The sequence below is a fragment of the Nelumbo nucifera genome, chromosome 4, assembly GCF_055504915.1.
Source record: "Nelumbo nucifera cultivar China Antique chromosome 4, China Antique-T2T, whole genome shotgun sequence".
In the NCBI taxonomy this organism is placed as follows: Eukaryota; Viridiplantae; Streptophyta; class Magnoliopsida; order Proteales; family Nelumbonaceae; genus Nelumbo; species Nelumbo nucifera.
This window is the reverse complement of record NC_142652.1, coordinates 78,812,872-78,834,695: the sequence shown is the minus strand read 5'-3', so window position 1 is coordinate 78,834,695 and position 21,824 is coordinate 78,812,872. Positions and strand designations below refer to the sequence as shown.

The window sequence follows — 21,824 nt, the reverse complement described above, 5'->3', positions numbered from 1 at the left end:
TCACACCACAGGGTGTCTGGAAGGAAGGGGAAAAAAGGATAATGCTTGAGAACAAGCCAAGACAACTTTACGGAATCTGCAAGGATATTAGCTCTTTTGTTATAGAATGAGCTCTTGGTACGGAAAGGCTTCAAAGAAATGAGCAGAATTGATTTTGAAGAAAATGGGAGGCTCTAATGTGACATTAATGAGAATGTCTGTATTTTGCTGTTTTCTTTAGCAACTTTTCTCATTTAAAAGATCCCAATATCATCTTTTTGTATACTTACATATAACAAAGTCCAAGTTTATCAAAAATTATTTCAGATGCAACTATTTTTTTGAGTCATATACCTGCAAATATGATTTGACACAAAAGCATTTAAAGAGATAAGTACCTGGATGTATCTGTTGGGGCCATAACAATTGCAATTGCTTCCGGTAGCATTATCTGATAAAGAAACCACACAAAAACCCCTCAATAAAGAACTACAATAGAAACAGAAACCAAATAGAATTCAATAAATCTATGTCATTCAAAGATGTAAGGTTATAACTTAATGAAGAAAAGTATTATCATTGACTGGAAAATTTTAATGATTATTGGAGGAAAATAGTTAATAAGACAAAAAGGTCCTCTTTCATCAATTTGTTTATGATTCCAGATAGGAGGAAAAGCAGTGCTCTTAAAACTAGGCAGATGGTTTTGGGCATTTTGGCCTTTATCATGCCCCAAACTTAGCATTTTTACTACCTTATTCTGTGAAGCACAAATTCCCTGCATGGAAAACAGTAAGAATTGACCACTAAAAGCCAAATATTCTTGTAAGAGGAAGCAGGGTCAACTGAGCCTGCCACCAACTTGAGGAAAAAGATTTGATAGAGACTTGACCATTAGAAGATGGCCACCAAATTCTCTTGTCAGGGACTAGGGTAGTAGGAAAGACAAAGGAGAGAGCTCTATGAAAACTGAAAGTAAAAGAAAGACCATGATCTCCTCTAGAAATAACCAAGGAGATGGTGGCCTCCTTATTCAAGGTAAGTCTAAAAAGCAGGGGATGAGAGGAACAAAGAGATTGCTGTCCAAGCCAGAGATCAATCCAGAATTTAATTCGGTTGCCATTACCTAGACTATAGAGCAAGAAGGGGGAGAAGAATTCAAAATAAAAAAACAAGACCTTTCCAAGAACTGAAGGAAGAAGCTCCAGAAGGAGACAAGTTTCTATCACACCCATTCCTATTTCTTCCACATATGCTCCAAACAACTAAGGCCCAAAAACAGTTTTGCTCCAAGAGGAATCTCAACAACCACTTATCCAAGAAAGCAATGTTTCTCTTCAAAAGACAACCCAACCCTAGACCCCTCCTCTGGTTTAGGTTTACACACCACCTTCCAGTTAACCAAATGATCTCTCCTTTCACCTCCACCATCCCACAGAAAATCTCTCTGCATTCTTTCAATTTGATTTCTCACCCAAGTTGGAATCTTAAAAACTGATAAGTAAGACATTTAAGTTGGAGAGAGTTGCCTTAATGAGAGTGAGCCTGCCTCATTTAGAAAGATCATTTCTCTTCCAAGTATCAAGTCTTCTTTTGTAGCATTCAATGACTGGGTTCCAAAAATTGGTTGTTCCAGGGTTACCTCCTAGAGGCAATCCCTAGTAATTTAAAGGCCAGCTCCCAACTTTGCAGTCAAACCCCCCCCCCCCTTAACTCCTCTAAGCATTTCAAAATCCTTCTCAAACTTTCAAGGTAACCATTGTTGGACTCAAGGAAGATGATTGTGTCATCTGCATATTGTAAATGGGATACATGGATTTCCTCTCTTGCAAATTTAACGCCCTGAATAAGGTGATTGTTAATCGCTTTCTCCATGAAAGCATCCAAAATGTCTGATACCATAGTGAAAAGCAAAGAGAGGGGACACCCTTGTCTAATTCCTGCAAATGCCTTAAAAAAACCATGGAAAAACCCATTGATGAGGACAAAAACCAAGCCGATTGAATGCAACCTTGAATCCAAGGTTCAAATTCCAATACAGCACAGGGCTGTATCGATACTTCAACCTTGTGGCCACCTATGTTTTTTAGTTTTTTTTTCAAAAATTAGATCAGGGGAGTAGGTCTTGGGCCTGTCTAGCCCCTGAAATAGGTCAAAACCCCAACACATAAGTATATTGTGTATCAGTGACCCACCAATACGACATGCATCAGCCAATACGACCTGATACATGACTAAATTTTGAACCTTGCATCATTTTATAATACTACTATTTATTGAATTTGCCATAAATATTGTTGTTATGTTATTATTTTATTAGCGTTTGTATTTGTATTAGCATTAGCAGTTGCATATCTGTATCTGTGTTTGTATTTCATAATTTCTCCTCATTATTTTATTACTTTATTAATATTATTATTTTATTATTTTCTTACTAGTATCTTATTATTATTACTACTTTGATACTATTTTATTATTATTGTATTATAAAATATTAATAAAGTATAATAAGAGTGTTGCTAATAATGAAGCATGAACAAAGTTTTCCCATCTTTGCATGGTGAAATGTCCATTGACATCAAAATTGCTAAACATGACTAGGATCCCAATCTTGGTTGTGAAGAGAATAGAGAAAATAATGAGAGATCTTCCTTGGAGAACCTAGGGAGTCCAAAAATATTCACGTTATCAATTGGGGCATGGTGTATGATAGTGAAGAAGGGTGGATTAGTGATTGGTAGGTTGATGCAAACATATCGTGTCTGCTAGGTAAATAGCTTTGGAGATTCCAATTTGATTACGACAATCTAATGGCACAAAGTAATTGGCAGTATTGTTGAGCTTCTAATAGGATGCTACGATAGCTACTAGATCAACTCATGCCTCTCCTTGGAAAGCCAGTTCATCTTTACTTATTTTCATTAAATATATTTTCTATGGTGTTTGTGTTGGTAAGAAAATCAAATTTTGGTAAGAACTTTGGTGGGGAGACAGACCTCTGAATGATCAATACCCCTTCATTTACTCCACTTCGCTGTATAAGAACAAACCTATCTCCCAGTTGGTTTCTTTTTTGACACAGGTCTATTGTAGGATCTAGAGTTAAGGAGAGGCCTAAGGAATTTTGAATAAACACACTTTTTAGACCTCGTTAATCTTTTAGAATGGAGTTTTCCTTGATACCTCAAAGATAGATTCTTGTATTTGGACTCTTTCCATTTTGGGTTCATTCTCTTGTGCCTCCTCTTTGAACTCCTTGAACATTCATTTTAGTCTTTGCAGGCTTTTCTGATTAGATCTATTTGGTCTAATCACACTAACTATTCTCTCCTAAAACAAGTCTAATCAACATTATGCTACCCTCTGTTCTCTCAAGATATAGAATTTCATTCTTTTATTTCTCTATCTACTAATATCCCTGCCCCGGTTATATCAATGGTTTCTCTTGAGAGGCGTCATTTACACCCATCAACTGCCTTTTCTTGTTCTGCCATTTCATCTAATCCCTAATAAGCACTATTCTGTTGACTGTCATTCTTCATTATTTTTTTTTTATCAATAACAATGAACTTTTATTAATAAGGAATTAAATAATCAGAGTTACAAAGGAGGGAGCTAAATAGTCTTAACTCCCAACTACCCAAGGTACACTCTGACCATGAAGCAATTACAATTACAATTACAAAACAGCCCAGAACATAGTATTCCTGTTTACCCCTTGTTTAGCTAAACCACCTGCCAATGCATTTGCAATTCTCTTTATCCATGTACAATGTATTTCCATGTCCTTGGTGAGCCACTTGAATTTCCTCTTTTCATTGCTGTATCTCCAGAGCATAGAACTGTCCTCTGTTAGCCAATTCACCACAATTTCAGAATCACCTTCTATAATCAGATTTCTAATATTCAGTTCTTTGGCCCTTTGTATCCCTTCAATAGCTCCTAGAATCTCAGCCCTCAAAGAGTCTCCTACCCCAATCGGACCAGAGTACATAGCCATCAAATTTCCTGCTTCATCCCTTATTACTCCCCCTATTCCAGAAGGCCCTGGATTGCCTATGCTGCTACCATCAAAATTCAGTTTGGTGAACCCATGAGGTGGAGGTGTCCAGCAAAAGTTAATGTTCTTCCTACTTGAGCCTGTCTCTGCAATCTCCTTCCAGCTCTTTATCATCCCATCAACTGAGAACACTTTAAACAATTCCAATGTTCTCAACCAATGTATCATCCTGAGATGGATTGTCTCAAGGATTTCATCCATACTTCTCTCCTTATCAGAGAATATCCTTGAGTTTCTCTCCTCCCAAACAGTCCAACATATCGCAGCCCTACCACATCTCCACATGATCTTGGCCCTTTTGGTTGGCCAGTTGGGCATGGAAGTAAATAAGCTTTGCACAAACAAAGGAGGAGTCCACCTGCACCCAAACAAAGAAGTAAACCATTCCCAAATAACCTTAACAAACTGACAAGAAATTAGTAAATGGTATCTAGACTCACCATCAGATTTACAGAAAACACACCAGTGAGGAGACAAACAACTGTTGGGTCTTTTTCTTTGGAGTAGATCCCCTGTATCAACTCTTTCCAAAAAGGATTCCCAATAGATGCTCCCAACCTTTGGAGGTATAGGTCGACACCCTACATCTTTGATAGGGAAAGACAATCCAACCGGAGGAGAGGGTAACAGTGCTCTAAAGAAGGAGGCACAAGTGTAAGAACCCGAGGGAGTGAGTGTCCATATTTTGCTATCTAGCTTTACTGGCTCAATGAAAACCCCTTCAAGAATGGAAAGTAAGGCTAAAGTACAGGCTAACTCTGTGTCCCTGACATCTCTTCTCATACTCAAATTCCATCCAAACCCAGAAGGTGAATTAGAAGGAACAAGAAAAGAGGAAACTGGTTCATTTTTAAAGGTAGAGATAGCATAAAGGCTTGGAAATTGATCTTTCAATGAGGAGTCCTCAACCCAAACATGTTCCGAAAATTTAATGAGGCTACCTGAGTGCAAATCATTCCTGATCCATGGAGAGAACAAGGGAAAAATGGCTTGAATAGCTTTCCAAGGAGAAGCTGTTGTGGCCCTAGCTAGAATCCCAAAATCCCATCCATTGTCTGCCAGCCCATGTATACTTCCCACTACCTTAACCCACAATTTTTCTTTCTCCACCGAGAACCTCCACAACCATTTCCCTAGTAATGTTAAGTTCCTAGTTCTAATGTTCCCAATCCCCAAACCTCCCTCCTTTTTGCCCCTACATACTATCTCCCACCTAACCCTATGATCCTTCTTCTCCTCCCCCGGCTCCCAAAGAAAGTCTCTCATTAGTTTTTCCAGTCTACTAGCCACCTTAGCCAAAATCTTAAAAACTGACAAAAAATAAACAGGGAGGTTAGCCATAGTAGACCTTATTAAAGTGATTCTCCCTCCAAGAGACAAATAGTTTTTCTTCCAGTTAGCGAGTCTCTTTTCAAATCTCTCCACAACAAGGGCCCAAAAATCACCTTTCTGAGGATTATCCCCCAAAAGTAGACCAAGGTAATTTAATGGCCAATTAGAGACTACACATCCCAGCATGTCTGCATACTCACCAATCTCCCCTTTCCCCCAAATTGACTCCAACTATACAATTTTTCTCAAAGTTCACCCTCAGGTTTGACATCTGCTCAAAAAGTTGTATAGTGAGCTTCAAGTTCCTAATCCAATTGATATCCCCTCCTTCACAAAACAAAATTGTGTCATCTGCAAATTGTAGGTGTGTAAGCGGTATACCATCTCTTCCAACTCTCCACCCTCTTATTATGTCACCACTAACTTCATACTCTTATCTCTCATGATTCCAGGTCTCTGGACAAATCCTTGCCTCTTGTGCTAATTTAAGAAAAAAAAAGTCTCTTGGACTAATATCTCATTTCTCTACCCATGCTAATCCAAAAGGATGCTATGGCTCCAATGAATATGGAATTCTATGGAACTGGATGGGCTGGAGACAATCATGCACGCTGAGTTGAACAACCTATCACGGGTGAATATGCCAGTATTCCATACACATGGGGCCCACACCTTATGCGTAGGAACACTGGTGTGTCCACTCATGATAGGTTTCCCATCCCGCTTTGTATGATTTTGTATCCAGCCAATCCAGACTCAAATTATATTGCCTTCTCTCTTTTATCACATATTTAAATGAAATTTAAGCCAAAAAAATTATCTGGAAGATCATATAGTAAGGATTTGTATGTGCGCTTTCTTGTACCCAAATCTAAAGCACAAACACAGGTCAATAAAAGAAGTAAAAAACATGTACTTTAATGTTAATTGTTCCTATCAAATCACATTTAAGTATAGAATAGATTTGCTAAGATCTTAATAAAAACTGGGTATGTCCTCATTGAAAAGACAGAAGGCACCCCTGTTTATAACCTAGAAGTCAATCTTTTGTTTAATGTGTACATCTTGACCAATAATTAGGAGCACTTCAATCACTCCCCACTTCCTGAAAAAGAAAAAGAAACCTCCAGAACTTATTAAAAAACAGGCAGACAACTCATTTAATCAGAGAAAAACTGGAGTGGTTAATACAGACAAGCAAAATAGATAGACTAGAAGTTAACAGTTAACTACATGCAGGAGTTCTTAGAGTTTTACTTTTTACCTGATATGAGTAATGTGTGTGAAGATCAATTGATGACATGAAGCAAGTTTGTGATGGATGTGTCTGAAAATCAAAGGCAGAATCTAATCAGGAATGGAGTCCAAGGATATCTTAGCTGCCTTGAGTAAAATACTACAAAAATGTAAGACATCATAAAAAGTAGCATGGTTTCCATCAAATTTGCAGATCCTAAACTGAACTTGCAGTTCAGGTATGAACCTTAAAGAACAAAAGCCTCATTTCTGAGCTACTTTTCCCTGTAGTATTCTTTGTTAAGAAGGTTACTACAAATCCAACAATTAAAGGGCCTCAGTATACTTTACAAGCTTTATAGGTACACCTAATTTAAAATTTTAAAGCATGTAGTAGATATATAAATGCTGCTGACGCCTGACTAAACATTGTAGGATTATCATCTAAAGGAAACTAGAAAGTGAGATTAACCACATACTTCTTTAGCTTAAAATGCTTGTATGTCATTTGTTCATTTGATGGTGAAAAATATTGGCAAACTCAATTGTTGTGAAATATCCCCTAAAGTGGAATGTAAGAGTCTTTTAGGACAAGTCCAAATTATGCAAAGCCCTGTGAAGAAGCTATTAAATCATACATAGAAGTTTGATGTATTGTCTCTAAGAGAATTTCTGATGAAGACAGGGATTTATTGGAGCTAAAATTAGAGAAAGCAGGCATCATAAACAGTATAAAGTTGAAAATGGCACATTGAGTAAAAACATTAGAGGCTTTTAAAGCCTTCTAAAATAGATGATATCATGACATCATGGGAAGCAGTGACAAAGTCCACAATTGTGAAAGACATAGTTGTGTTGAAGTGGAAACCCATCTCACAAGATGAAACTAAATTTTGATGGAAGCTCTTTAGGAAATCCTGGACCCTCAGGAATTGGAGGAGTATTTAGAAATGAAGGTGTGGTGGTAGCAATGTATTCAGGACTGATGGGGACCCTTTGAAAGCTGAGGTTCTTTCTCTCTTACAAGAGCTGAAATTAGCTAAACAGCTTGGGATGAAGCATGTGGAGGTTGAGGGGTACTCAAAACTAGTTATCTCTCAGATGATCTGCAACAATCCGGGTGCTTGGATATTCAGACACTTTTAGGGAGATGAGAAGGTTGGCTATAGAGGTGGAAGCATCTTTCAGATGGGTGAAAAGAATGGCAAATGGATTAACTGATGTCATAGAAAAGCAAGGGATTTATAGGGAACAGTTTTTTGGGCAGAATTGTAAAGGGTTGGATATAAATTAATATGTTTCTGGATTAATGTCCACGCATCATATGTAATGATTTAAATTCACATTTAATGAAAATTTCTGTTGCTGATCAAAAAAAAATTGAGGAAGCATAGGTGCTATAGGCTCTCAAAGAATTGAAGGGAGACAAGGCTCCAGGTCCGGACAGATTTCCCTTGGCCTTCTACAATAAAGTGTTGGCACTTCCTTAAGAATGATTTCATGATGATGCCACAGGAGTTCCATGACCAGTCCGAGATAGCTGTGGAAGAAAAGTCCATTTTCATTTCTCTAATCCTGAAGCTTCAAGGGGCTGTGGCACTAAAGGATTACAGGCTAATAGGTTCAATTGAAAGCTCTTACAAGATATTAGCCAAGCTATCGGCTAACAGGCTAAAGAGAGGTGCTAGGAAAGATAATTTCTCTGTTGCAATGAGCATTCATTACTGCACATCAGATTTTGGATGGCTCCTTGCTAGAAAATGAGCTTATTGATTCTAGAAGGAAACAAGGTGAGCCAGGAGTAATTTGTAAGTTGGACATGGAAAAAGATTATGACCATGCCAATGGAGTTTCTATGACCATTTGTTGCAAAAGAATGGGTTCTGGCATTAGGTGGAGATGGATTCAAGCACGTATCTCAGCAGCTAGATTTTCAGTGCTAGTGAATGACAACTCAAGAGGGTTCTTTGAAGGAGAGAGGGGGCTTCAGCGAGGTGACCCCCTCTCACCTTGCAAGGAGCATTTCGTGCTTGAGGCACAAGGTGCAAGGAAAGGTGTTCATTTTTTAAGCAAGGCACAAAATTTTGTTAATTTTTCAAAAATGCAAAAAAAAAACAAAAAAAAAATAAAAAGAATATTAATTAAAAATGCTCAATTAAATTTTGAACTAAATGTTCTTAGCTCAAATTAAAATCTATAAACATAACATATAAATCATACTTTAGCACTCAACAATTCAAGCATGTGAAGCTTTTGATTTTTTTATTTATTTCCCAATCGCATTACTTCAAATAGCTAATGTGATGTTAGACATCTTGCATTCCTAATTCTATGAGCCACCTTAGTACCAAACCCCTTGCAAGTTGCGACAAACCTAAACAAGCCCATACTAGGGTATTAAGTACTTAATCCGTACAAAAAAGATTGGTTTTGCAATCTTAATATAGTCCCTTATCTTTTAAAAAATGCCTTGCATTAAGAAGGATAGCGAATAACATAAAAGAAAGGGGATCATACTCCACTCTGGCTTGCTCATTTTGCTCGCTCAGCAGTGCTCCAACAACCCCTTTTTTAAACACATTTTTAAAAGGACATTTTTTGGTAAGTATCATTTAGAAGCCTAATACAAGCTGCATCAGGTGTTAAAAGAGAGGAATCTAATTCACCAAGTATAAGATCACAGTATCTAAGTATAAAAATAAAACAAAATAATTGAATAGGTGGTAATAGTAATCAAAAGGAACTTGAACTTACATGAATCCACCCAAGAGGGAAAAGGGAGAGTTTGTCTTGAACATCAAAAATTTCTTCTTCATTCATTGTCTGGCACTGAACAATAGCAATGTGCTAAAAGCATTAAGTGCCTAATAGTATAAGCATACTGCTAACAGAGTAGCAATACATGTAAATGTTGATCAAGTGAAATCATAAGATTACAGTCAAACCAAAAAACCAAATGCTGGTTATTCCCATTTATGAAGTAAGATATATAAAGTGGAAACTGTATTCAGTTCAAACTGGGATTTTTTACTAGTAATAGAAACATTAATATTTAATGAAAAAAAATGGTTGCACAGGATGTTCCATGCACCCCTCTTAATAATTTAAGCTAGCAACTTTTACATAACCCTTGCACAAGCATTCCTTCTTACACAACTCTCCAGGAGAATGACCCCCTAGTTCCCCTCTAGTAACCCGCTATCTAGCTAGAGCATCCACTAAATCATTAGCTGATCTTTCTACCCAAAAAAGTTGCTCTCAACTCCTCTAATTAATTGCCAAATTTCTCTAACTTTATGCCTGTAAACCCATGAGCCCCTGTTTTTGTTTGAACCATCTCATCATTCTCTTGAATCCCCTTTCTTTTTACATGGTTGGAAAACCAGGATATTGAAGGATGTGGGACAAGTAGGCTGATCTATGAAGAACATAGGATGTATGACAATACTGATCTAGAAACCATATTCTGCATGGCTAGATAGGTCAATGCACCACTTGGTGACTAACTTTAATATAATACAACCCCACATATAGACTTTTCAAATGCTGAATTTACAGATTTAAAAGACGGAAGTTGCATGATGGAAAACGAGAGGTTCGTGGAGGCAGCAAAGTGGAAGTGAGCATTGAAGGTGGAAGTAAAAGAGTTCCTGTTTGAAGAAATCCGAATCAGAAGGCTGAAGATTTTGAAGATTAGAGAAGCAAAGAAGGCTGTGGTACTGATTGAAGGACTTGAAGCTGTTGAATGGGTTAGGGACTTTGTGTTTAAAGCAAGCTCAAAAAGGCAAGCAATCCAACTGGAAAGAGCTCAGTACAGAAGGAGGGAGAAAGCATGGTTTCAAATGTCGCCAAATGTCACTAATGTCGCCCAACATATGTCGATGTCGAGGCTCACCGACATAAAAGTGGATGGTAATATAAAAATTACATTATGTCGGTCGACATTTCCTATATTTCGGAAATGTCGACCAAATCGGTCCAAATAACCAAAATAATACAGTTTTTCCTGTTATGTCGACAAGATGTCGACAGGATGTCAACTAATGTACATTAAAAATATAATATATTAGTATATTATATTAATATAATACAGTATATTAATATAGATTATTCCATTAATAATTTTTATTTAATATTTCAAATAAAATATTTATAAAAAGAATTAACAAAATATAAAAACAAAAGAATAAATTAATTACTTTATAATATAAAACATAAAATATTTTTCAAGTAATAAAATATTAACTAGTTAGTATTTTTTAAAATATTTATTAAAATCAGAAAATGTTTATTAAATTTTATAATAAACCATATTCTACATTTAATATAAAAAATCAGAATAAATTTAATAAATTTTATCCTAAATCATAATTTATTATAAATTTAGTATTAAAAATCATAATAAATTCATTAAGTTTTATAAGAAATCAGAATTTATCATAATCTTAATACTATAAAAAGGAGAATCAGTTTATTAAATTTATAATAAAATAATGTATTATAACTTTAATATTTAAAAAATCAGAATAAATGTATTTCTATTTACTAGTGTGAAATAAATATATTAGAATTTATAATAAATCAAAATTAAAAATAAGAAAAGAAAATATCAGATAACCTTGTAAAAACATCAAAATGCATATAAATCAGTAAATCGTCATTTACTAATTTGTTATTGATCTTAGTTTCTTAGCTTTATATAATGGTTGGGAATAAGATAATAGTCTAGAAATATGTATTAATGCTTCTTTTATCATTTTACAAAATATCTTTGCATATTTCCACAATGTCTCTAATTTTTACAATATTTCCCCTCGACATTTCCGACATATGTCCTATATTTTGGTAAGCGACATTTCCATCGACATCGACATTTTAAACCTTGGGAGAAAGTGCGTGATAGAATGTACAAAGAATACGAAAGGATCCTTTATCGCACTCTATGAACACTTTGGGCAAGGAAAGAAGCAGCTGGTGTGCTTCCCGCAAGGTAGGAAGGGCAAAGGATGGCAGGAGGTTGCAAGACTACTTGGTGAATTTTTGGCTCAAGTAAAAGAAGTCCAGACTGAGAACCTAGCGGAGCTGAAAGGTTGCGGTGAGAGGGAGTCTATTGAACAGGAGTTTCTATAGATGCAAAGGCATCTGGAAAGAGCACGCTGATAACCTCTGGTGGCAGAGAGGACTGGGGGAGAAAGTATATGGTCAAGACCTCTTCTCCACCAACTAACTGGAGAAAAGTTGCAGAAATAATTCTACAGAAACTGAATTTGAAGGACCAGATCATTATCACTCCTTTTGAAAAGCAGAAGGTATTATTGGAGATGAATGTAAACAAAGACGCTGTGAACGCTTTGAACTTTTAGTTAAATGAAGTTGTTGTTACAGTTTTGAAGTGGTGTCCGCTATCAAATTCAATTAATCTTGAAGTCGAGGATAATGTTGTCATTAGATGTTTGGGTCTGCCCCTTCATCTATGGAAGGAAACCCTGTTTCAGTCAATCACCTCCATCTGTAACGCCTGGTTAGATGAGTTCTTTGGGTTCGATCTCCATTCAGTAGCATTGAAGCTTAGTGGGGTAAAACCTGATGAGATTCCAAGAAAGGTGGAGGTAGTAATCGAAGGATTTTTGGTGAAGGTTCTGGCCTACAGACTTAAAGAAGTCCTTGAAGATCTAATTTCCCCAAATCAGTTTGCTTTTGTAAAAGGAAGACAAATTGTAGACAGCATTCTTATTGCAAATGAGTGTGTAGAAGACAAAATCCTCTGGGATCCCGGGGGTCCTTGTGAAACTTGATCTTGAAAAGGCGTATGACAAAGTGGATTGGGACTGCATTCTTGACTGCTTAAGGCTAAGAGGTTTTGGGAGAAACTGGATCAGGTGGATTAAAGGTTGTATTGGCTCTCCTTGGTTTTCAATATTGATAAATGGTGATGCGAAAGGTTATTTCAAGGCTAGCAGGGGTCTAAGACAAGGTGATGGATATATTTAATTATCTCTTTGACAAGTCAATTCTTCTCAACTTGGTGAAAGGTTTTGAAGTGGGTAGGGATAAACTTCACATCTCTCGCTTACAGTTCGCCGATGACATAATCCTATTCTTGGATGCCTCCATAACCAACATCACAAACACTAAAATGGTAATCAAATGTTTCGAGATTCTCACTGGTCTGAAAGTTAATTTCTGATAAAGTAGTATTGTGGCTATCAACTCAGTGGAAGTGGAACTTCTAGAAAATTGCAAATCTTTATTGGGGTGCAAAGTGGAGAATCTCCCCATTACCTACGTTGGGATGCCTCTGGGAGGGAATCCAAAATCCCTCAACTTTTGGAGTCCTGTGATGGAGAAATGCGAGAAGAAATTATCGACTTGGAAAAAGTGTTATCTGTCGGTCTACTTTCTCTCTGCCTTCCAGATTCCGACCAAAGTCAGAAATCAGATTGAGAAGCTTCAAAGGAATTTTCTTTGGGAAGGAGGTGGAGATAAGAGAAACCATTTAGTCAGCTATAAACAAGTATCCAGACCAAAAGAGGAAGGCGGGTTGGGTATTGGACAACTTAAAGAGAAAATTTGTTCTCTCCTAGGCAAATGGCTCTATAGATTTCCGAAAGAACCTAATGCTCTTTGGACTGCTGTCATCTCAAGTAAATACGGACGAAATACAAACAGGTGGGATTGCAATCTCCATTTGAACAGGATAAAGGCCACCAACCCTTGGAAAGGTATATGTTCCATTCATACTTCTTTCTTTCCTTTCATAAGGTATGAAGTGGGAAATGGGTTTAGAATTAGATTCTGGAAAGATCTTTGGTGGGGGGAAATCTACCATGGAAGCCTCTTTCCCTAGGCTGTTTAACCTCACCCTTGACCAAGAAGCCTCTATTTCTGCTTGCCTCCCAAACCAATCCGCCGAGAATTCTTTAAACCTCCACCTCAGAAGACCCCTAAGGGACTCGGAGATTTCTGATTTAATAGCCTTAATCCAAACCCTCAAAGATGCCTACATATCCCCCTCTCATTCTGACACCCGAATATGGACCCTCCACCCAAATGGCGAATTCTCTTCTAAGTCTATGTTCAGGGCTTTGACTGCTGAAGATCAGCATCCCTCTTTTCCTTACAAGAAAATTTGGTGCAGCCACATCCCCTCAAGAATTTGCTTCTTTGTATGGGAAGCCTGTCTCCAGAAACTTAATACTTGTGATCTCCTACAGAAAAAACTTTTGGGAAGACGCTCCATTTGTCCTCATGTTTATATTTTATGTCCAGTGTGGGTGAATCAGCAGATCATATTCTCCTTCATTGCAGCTTCACTCAGGATATGGTCCCACTTCTTGAATATGGCAGGGTACAGCTGGGTTTTTCCAAATCACATTATGGACAACTTGAATCAATGGCAAGGAATAGGGCTTAGCAAAAGGGGTAAAGTCTTTTGGCAATCAGTGCCTCATGCAGTAATGTGGAGTGTTTGGGAAGAAAGAAACATCCATATCTTTGACAATAAAAGCAGAACCTTGGAGGAGTTAATCTCAGATATTACCTATCGTTGCATCCTTTGGCTGGTGAATTCAGCTCTGTTTAAAGGACTTTCAGTCAATGATATTACCAAAGATATTCACCCCTTTCTGTTTCTGCCTCATCCTCAGCAAACTCCCTTGAGGCATCCCGTTTCAGTGATGGTACGATAACCCTTAATTTTGACGGTTGTGCCTTAGGCAATCCGGGCTTTGCAGGTATTGGTGGTACAGTAAGGGACGAAAGGGGCAATCTCTGCCGGACTTTTAGTGGTCCAATCAGTTGGGCTGACTCCACAAAGGCTGAAGTGATGGCTGCGCCCACCGGAATCAGGATAATAAAGAATTTGGGAATTCAGAATTTGATCATTGCCGGTGATTCAGCAAATACGATAAAATGGTTGAGACAAAAAAGGGGGCCCTTGGAGACTGTTTCACTATCTGACTGAAGCTTGGGATTCTTTGGATGGTTTGAATGTTAACTTAGTTTGGATTCCTAGGGAACACGATCATACTGCAGATGGCCTAGCTAAATTTGGTGTGTATTTGGAGCATCTGTATAGCGACAAGCTTCCTCCTCTGTAACTTGTAGGGGTTCCCCCCCTGCTTTGTATATCTCCTCTTGTTCCCCCCCCCCCTTTTTTCTTAATAAATTCTGGTTAAATTTTCTCAAAAAAAAAGGCCAATAAGGAGCTCAGAAATAGAAGGGAAGACAAATGGCAAATCTTTTATGCAGGCCATGAAAAATGGTTTAATGAACAACAAAGTGGTGTGCATTGCTCAATTTTCAAAAGATGAAGGGACCAGGCCCGGAGTTAAACAGGTCCAGGCTCGACCAATGTACCCAAGCCAAGCTGCTACAATAAACAGGGCCTCCACATGTGACCTTTTAAATGGTCACGTGGGAAGTGGAGTGGCTCTTAAAAGCCCAACCCGGCCCATTAGACCGACTGAAGAGGGTCAATCTTTAGAAGAGTCACGTGCCTTGTTTAACAAAGGCATGACTAAGCAGTTTGGGTAGTTGATGGACACTAACAATGGTCCATCACCGTCTTCCTTGATTGGACCTATCTCTGCAACCTCCAAGTGCAACAACCAGGCGGAGATTTCAACATGGGCCTGGATTCCAAGCAAAGGAAAGACTTTTCTCACCTGAACGCCACAATCCAAGATTCATGAAGCTTCTATCGAAGACCCAGGTGCTGTCAGTGGAAGATTTGGAGGAGGAAAGTGAGTGATAAAGTGACACAGAGTTGTACAAGTCTTCCAACATAGGCAGCATTGAGGAAGACAACAATTTGCAAATGGATGAGGAGGAGAGCTTCCATACGGAGCTCCTGTTTGTGGAAAGATTTTACATACACCAAAGAAGGTCCGGTCAAAGCCAGTACTACAGAGAGGGTGACAGTATCTATTGTTGAAGTAGGAAAGCCTGCTTCTCCCAACAAGAAAGATGCTAAGCTGAAATCCAACAAGGTCAGGGACCCAGTAAAGATGCTTCAACTTCATACTCTGGAAGGAACTTGTTGGGTTACTGCCCAAATCAGGAGCTTCTTCGAGGGAAGCCCTACCTCCTCAGAGAAGAAAGAAGAAGACGAATTAGGGTAACTTCACTTGATATTTCTCAGGGTGATATGAACTGAATATATACATGTACTCCTCATGTAAACATCACTATCATAGCACAACTGAAGAAAAGCAAAAAGCACAACCAAATCAGCTCTAAGCTATAGTTGCCTTAGCTGACCTACATCTGATGTGGCCTGCGAGTGAATACTTGCTGGGCTGGGCGAGATGGGTCTTCTGGGCCTGCCGAGGTGGGTTGGGCTCTATCAGTCCCCCCCCCCTTCTCAAGATGGACCTTGTCCACAAGGTCAACATGATGAAACTGATTTTGAAGGGTTAAGTATGGCTCCCAAGTGGCATCTTTTGTAGGCAGGTTAGTCCATATGACTTTGGCTTCTTGTATGATTTTGTGTCCAGCTCTGACCCATTGAAAGTCAATGATTTTTAGGGGCTCTACCAGGAGGTGCCCATCAGTGAATCTTGGCAAGGAAGGACAGATCACATCACCATCTCCCAGACACTTCTTGAGCAGGAAAACATGAAAAACAGGGTGGAGTCTAGCAGTAGGGGGAAGTTCTAATTTGTAAGCAACAGAGCCAATCTTCTCCAGCATAGTGCAGGGTTCAAAATACCTCGGAGACAGCTTCTGCCAGGCTCATTTGGTGAGGGATGTCTAGCAATAAGGGTGTAGCTTAAGGTAGGCCTTATCTCCAACATTAAAGGTGACAAGCCGGTGCTTCTTATCATAGTATTTCTTCATCTGGTCTTGTGCCTTCTACAAGTTGAACTTCAAAGTTTGGATGACTTCATCACGTGAAAGGAGGTGGTCTTCAACAGCAGCCACAGCCAAAGCTCCCTTCTCATAAGGAAGGAGAGGTGGGGGTCCCTCCCGTAGAGTGCCTTTAATGGGGTCATTCCCGTGGATGAGTGAAATGTTGTACCAATATTCCACCCATGGCAACCATTTAGTCCATTGTTTGGGCCGATCCCCTGAAAAACATCACATATATGTCTCTAGACCCTGATTAATCACCTCCGTCTGTCCATCAGTCTGGGGGTGATAACTAGTAGAAGTGTGCAGTTGTGTGCCCTGTAAGCGAAAGCATTCCCGCCAAAAAATTGCTCATGAAGGTAAGATCTCAGTCTGACACAATTAATTTGGGAGTTCCATGTAATTTGGCAACATCCTGGATGAAGACTTCTGATCCCAGTGCTGCTGTATAGGGATGAGGAAAGGCAGAGAAATGCCCATATTTGGATAGCCGATCAATTACCATTATAACCAACTTGCCATTGGAACTGGGTAAACCTGTAATAAAGTCCATGCTAATTTCTTCCCATACCTGATTTGGAATGTTGAGGGGTTATAGGAGACCGGCAGGGGCCATTGCTTAAGGGGCCAGCCTCTAATTCTTGACGCAACTCAGCCAACTCTGGATCTGATTGGGCTTCTATCTTGAGCCAGTCGACCAGAAGGTAGGTGGGTTGGGCTGTGCTCATGGAGGAAAATTCAACAGCCCTAGATAGGGCGTCAGCTGCCTTGTTTATGGGCCCAGGCTTGTACAGAATTTCATAATCAAAGCCCAGAAGTTTAGCCAACCACTTTTTCTGTTCTAGGTTGAGGTTGGTCTGATCCAGGAGATGCTTTAAGCTCTGGTGGTCAGTTCGGATTGTGAACCGGCAACCCAGAAGGTATGGCCTCCACTTTTGGACCACAAGAACAATTGCCATCAGATCCTTCTCATACATGGAATTGGACTGGGCCCGAGCAGACAAAGCCTTGCTAAAGTAGGCTATTGGGTGGTTATCTTGCATAAGGACAGCACCCAGTCCACCCCTGATGATGCATCACATTGAAGTCAGGCAGGGTCAAGGCAGGAGAAGTGACAGCCCGTTTCAGATCTTCAAATGCTTGTTGGTCTTGGGGGTCCATTCAAAGGTATCTTTGTTCAATAATTTGGTGAGAGGGGAAGCTACAGAACCATAACCCCATATGAACCACCTATAGTAGCCTGTCAGTCCAAGAAAACCCATAAGACCCTTGACAGAATTGGGCCTAGGAATCTCACTATAATTTCTACCTTCTCTAGGTCAGCCCGCAACTGCCCACTCCCCACAATATGGCCAAGGTAATGGACCTGGGTTTGGCCAAAAATGCATTTGCTGCCCTTAGCATAGAGCTGGTGTCAACGAAGGAGTTCTAGGGTGGTGGCAAGGTGCTCTAGATGTTGGGCCCAAATCTGGGCTGTATATTAGGATATCATCAAAGAAGACAAGTAGGAACTTCCTCAAAATGGTCTGAACACCTCATTCATCATGGACTGGAAGGTTGACGGGGCGTTAGTGAGCCCAAAGGGCATCACTAAGAATTCATACAGCCCCTCATGGGTCCAGAAGGCTGTTTTGGGTACCATCTTCAGGATGGCCCGTATTTGGTGGTAACCTGATCTCAAGTCCAGCTTAGAAAACACTGTAGCTTCCAGCAATTCATCCACTACCAGTATGGGAAATCAGTCCTTAACCATAATGTTGTTAAGTGCATAGTAATCAATGCAAAACTGCCAGTTACTGTCTTTCCTTTTAACTTGCAGAACTGGTGAGGAATATGGACTAGTTGAGGGTTGAATGTGGCCCTTGGCCAATAAGTTTTCCACAATATTTTCAATTTTGGTTTTCTAGTAATGATGGTATCGGTAGGGTCTGGCATTAGTGGGACCAACTCCCAGCAGTATGGGGATACGGTGGTCTTGGTGTCAGGTTGGGGGCAGGCCTTGGGGTTCCTCAAAAACATATTGGAACTATTGTAAGAGGTGATGGAGGCCTTCTTGGGTTTCTTGGGTGGAAGGTACCCCTTGGGAGAGCTCAGACCTGAGTTAACGGGCTCCGAGCCCAACTGTAAGAGAACCAGTTGGGATGTTACACAGCCTTCCTTTAAAATCACCTACAAGGCTGCAACCCAGCAGGTAAAGGGGCTCTGGGGCCCAATTCCAGTCAAATGGCAAGGTTGGCCATTATGGATGAAGTCCATGGTTAACCTTCCCCAATCACACACCACCGGTCCCAACAGACAAAGCCAGTGGACTCCCAACACCAAATCGGCCCCACTGAATTCAAGGGGGTGAACATCAACCCTAAACGTTTGCCCTTATATTTTCAGATTCACTTCCTTGCACACATCTTCCCATGATAGCCTCTTCCCATTGGCCACTCTCACTAAGAATTGTGGCACAAGTTAAATGGCCAAGCCCAATTGTTTGGCTAACACCCTTGTAATAAAGTTGAGGGGGCTCCCACCGTCCACTAGAACTGACACCCTATGGCCCAACATAAGCCCATACATTCTCATGGTTGTGGGAGAGTCTAAATCAAACCCAGTCAATGTGTGGGGAGAGATCTCCAGGTCGCCCTCCCCTTCTCTGTTTCCGGTTCAAGGGTGGACTCCTCTTCTTCTGGTCCATCACACTAGAGTAGGTAGAACTACCGTTTCTTGCACTTATGACCTGAGGTGAATTTTTCATCGCAATTGTAGCAAAGCCCCTTTCCCTAACAGGCTTGCATCTCAGCCCAAGTTTCTTGTAGGGTAGGGTAGGTTGAACTATGGGGTTAGGTTGAACCAGATCTAGTTTAACCGGAGGGGTCTTGAGTATGGATCCACCCGATTTACTATTTCGTTTAAGCCGGTTTAACCGCTCTTCTTGGAGCCTAGTCATGCCGACTGTCGTCATGACCGTGCTGGCTGCATGGCCTTTACCTCCAGCCTGATTTTGTCTCCTAATCCCCCCACAAAGCATCCTACAAGGGCCTTCTCAGGCCACCCGTAAACCCCAGTAGCTAATCGTTCAAACTCCATTTGATATTCTCGAACTATACCCATTTGTTTCAGTTTAGCTAGGGTCTCATCATAATCTTCATATGTCATCGGTCCAAACCTCAAACAGAGTCTCTGTAAACTCCGGCCAGGTGACCTGAGGGTGGGCTCTGCGATACCATTGAAACCATATAATGGATTCCCCTTCCAGGTGGATGGAAGCCACTAAAACTCGTTGATAAGCTGGGATTTCATGGTATTCAAAGAATTGCTCAGCCTTGAAAAGCCAAGGAATGGGGTCGTCTCCATTAAAGTTTGGGAAATCCAGCTTAGCGGATCAGTTGGGGTAGAGATTACCACGTCATGGATTGCTCTAACTGAACTCCTCTTGGTCCGATTCTCTCTTCAAGACTGTCGATGACTTCTCTTGATGCAGAACTAGAGACGACAATGTTTCCTTTATCTCCTTTAGATCCGAGGTCAATCTATGCATGTCGACCTCAACCTTGTATACCCTCTCTTCAACTGATGATGCTCGAGTGTCCAGCATAGCTCCACGCCAATTCGATGTGGCTCCAATACCACTTGTTGGGTTACTGCCCAACTAAGGAGCTTCTTCAAGGGAAGCTCTACCTCCTCATAGAAGAAAGAAGAAGAAGAAGAAGAGGAATTAGGATAACTTCACTTGATATTTCTTAGGGTGATATAAGTTGAATATATACATGTGTTCCTCACATAAACATCACTATCATAGCATAACTGAAGAAAAGCAAAAAGCAAAACCAAGTCGGTTCTAGGCTCTAGCTGCCTTAGCTGGCCTACATCTGACGTGGCCAGCGAGTGAATACTTGCTGGGTTGGGCGAGCTAGGTCTTCTGGGCCTGCCAAGGTGGGTTGGACTCTATCAGAACTCGAATTCACCAAACACAGAAGAGCATGGAGAAGGTCCATCCTCTCACAGTCTGCTTCCTGGTTCTACTATCCAGCAAAAGGCTCTAATTCCGGAAACCCTTGTCGTGCATAATCTTGCTCCAAAAATCCACCTTAATCCTCCCAACTTAGGTATTTGTGTCAATTCTGTTTTGGTACTGATAGTTTCCCTGAGCTTGGTATAGATACAGCGGCTCCTTCACCTATTTCCCAACCAGACGCTGAAAGCTTGAAGAGGATTCTTGAGGCAGGCTTGGAGGAAGAGGGGATTAGAAAGAAGAATGGAAAAGGAGACTGAAAGAATCTGGAAACTGATTTGGGGTGAATTCGAGACTTTAAAGAACAAGGAAATGGAAAAAGAAGAAAGGGGTAAGTCGAATCTATTTGGATAGAGGGAAAAAAAAGGAAATATGGGTCCAAGGTGGTGAAGACTTAGAGCCAGGGATCGTCCAGGAAGAAGATGGGCTGGATAAGGTAAGGGTCTATTATAGGAAAAATGAAGAGAAAAGAAAAAGAGAAGGAAGAAGAAGTCAGAAGTGGAAAGATTGAGGTCGGGATGTTGAAGGTGATATTGAGTTCAATGGAAGGGGTGAAAGGAGGAGAAAGCCAAACTAGGGGAAAAAAAGGTTAACGGGATTGATTTTTGAGCAAAATTTTATGAAGATAATTAGTTGGAATGTAAGAGGGCTTGGGAGTTTGAGGAAAAGGAGAGCTATCAAAGATTTACTTAGAAGGGAAAAGCCGGACACTGTGATGATTCAAGAAACAAACTGATTGGGATGGATGGGAAATGGATAAGAAGCATTTGGGGTTCAAGGGGTGTTGGACGGTCTTTCAATCCTTCTTGCGAGGCCTCAGGGGGAATGTTGACAATGTGGAAGGACAATGTGGTTGAGTCAATGGAGAAATTGATAGGGAGACTCTCGATATCAATGAAAAAACATCAAGGGTGGTTTTATATGGGTACTCACCAAGGTTTATGGTCTAAATAGATACTGGGAAAGAAATGAAATGTGGGATGAATTCTATGCTATTAGGGGTTTATGGAATGGGTCGTGGTGTGTGGCAGAGGATTTTAATGTTGTGAGATTCTCAAATGAAACAAACAACCCCAACCAACAGGTCACCACTAGCATAAGGAGATTCAATGATTTTATAGAGACTTGTGAGTTGAAAGAAATCCCCCTATTGCAAGCCCAACTTACTTGGTCGAATTTTTAGGAAGTACCCCAATGCTCAAAATTAGACAGATTCCTCTTTAATGAACTTTGGGAATCCCATGTAGGAAATCTGGTGTTGAGAGCTTTACCTAGAGTCACCTCGGATCACTGCCCTATTAAGTTAGGCTCAGAAACCTTTGCAAATGGCCCTACCCCATTTAGGTTTAAAAACATGTGGCT

At 40.1% G+C, this 21,824-nt stretch overlaps 1 protein-coding gene across 2 annotated transcripts in view; it reads right to left on the bottom strand.

The window, feature by feature from the left end:
- LOC104605118 (AMSH-like ubiquitin thioesterase 3) overlaps positions 1-21,824 on the bottom strand; it is a 49,415-nt gene that overhangs the window by 9,613 nt on the left and 17,978 nt on the right. Inside the window, exons 11-13 of one of the 2 annotated variants that reach the window (XM_010269740.2) lie at positions 9,362-9,436; positions 6,636-6,698; positions 378-430 (exon numbers count right to left, since the gene is read on the bottom strand). In XM_010269740.2, coding sequence (XP_010268042.1) covers positions 378-430; positions 6,636-6,698; positions 9,362-9,436 — 191 coding nt within the window. Of the gene's footprint in view, positions 1-377; positions 431-6,635; positions 6,699-9,361; positions 9,437-21,824 lie in introns of those variants that run through there. The other variant, XR_016085576.1, reaches the window with a different exon arrangement.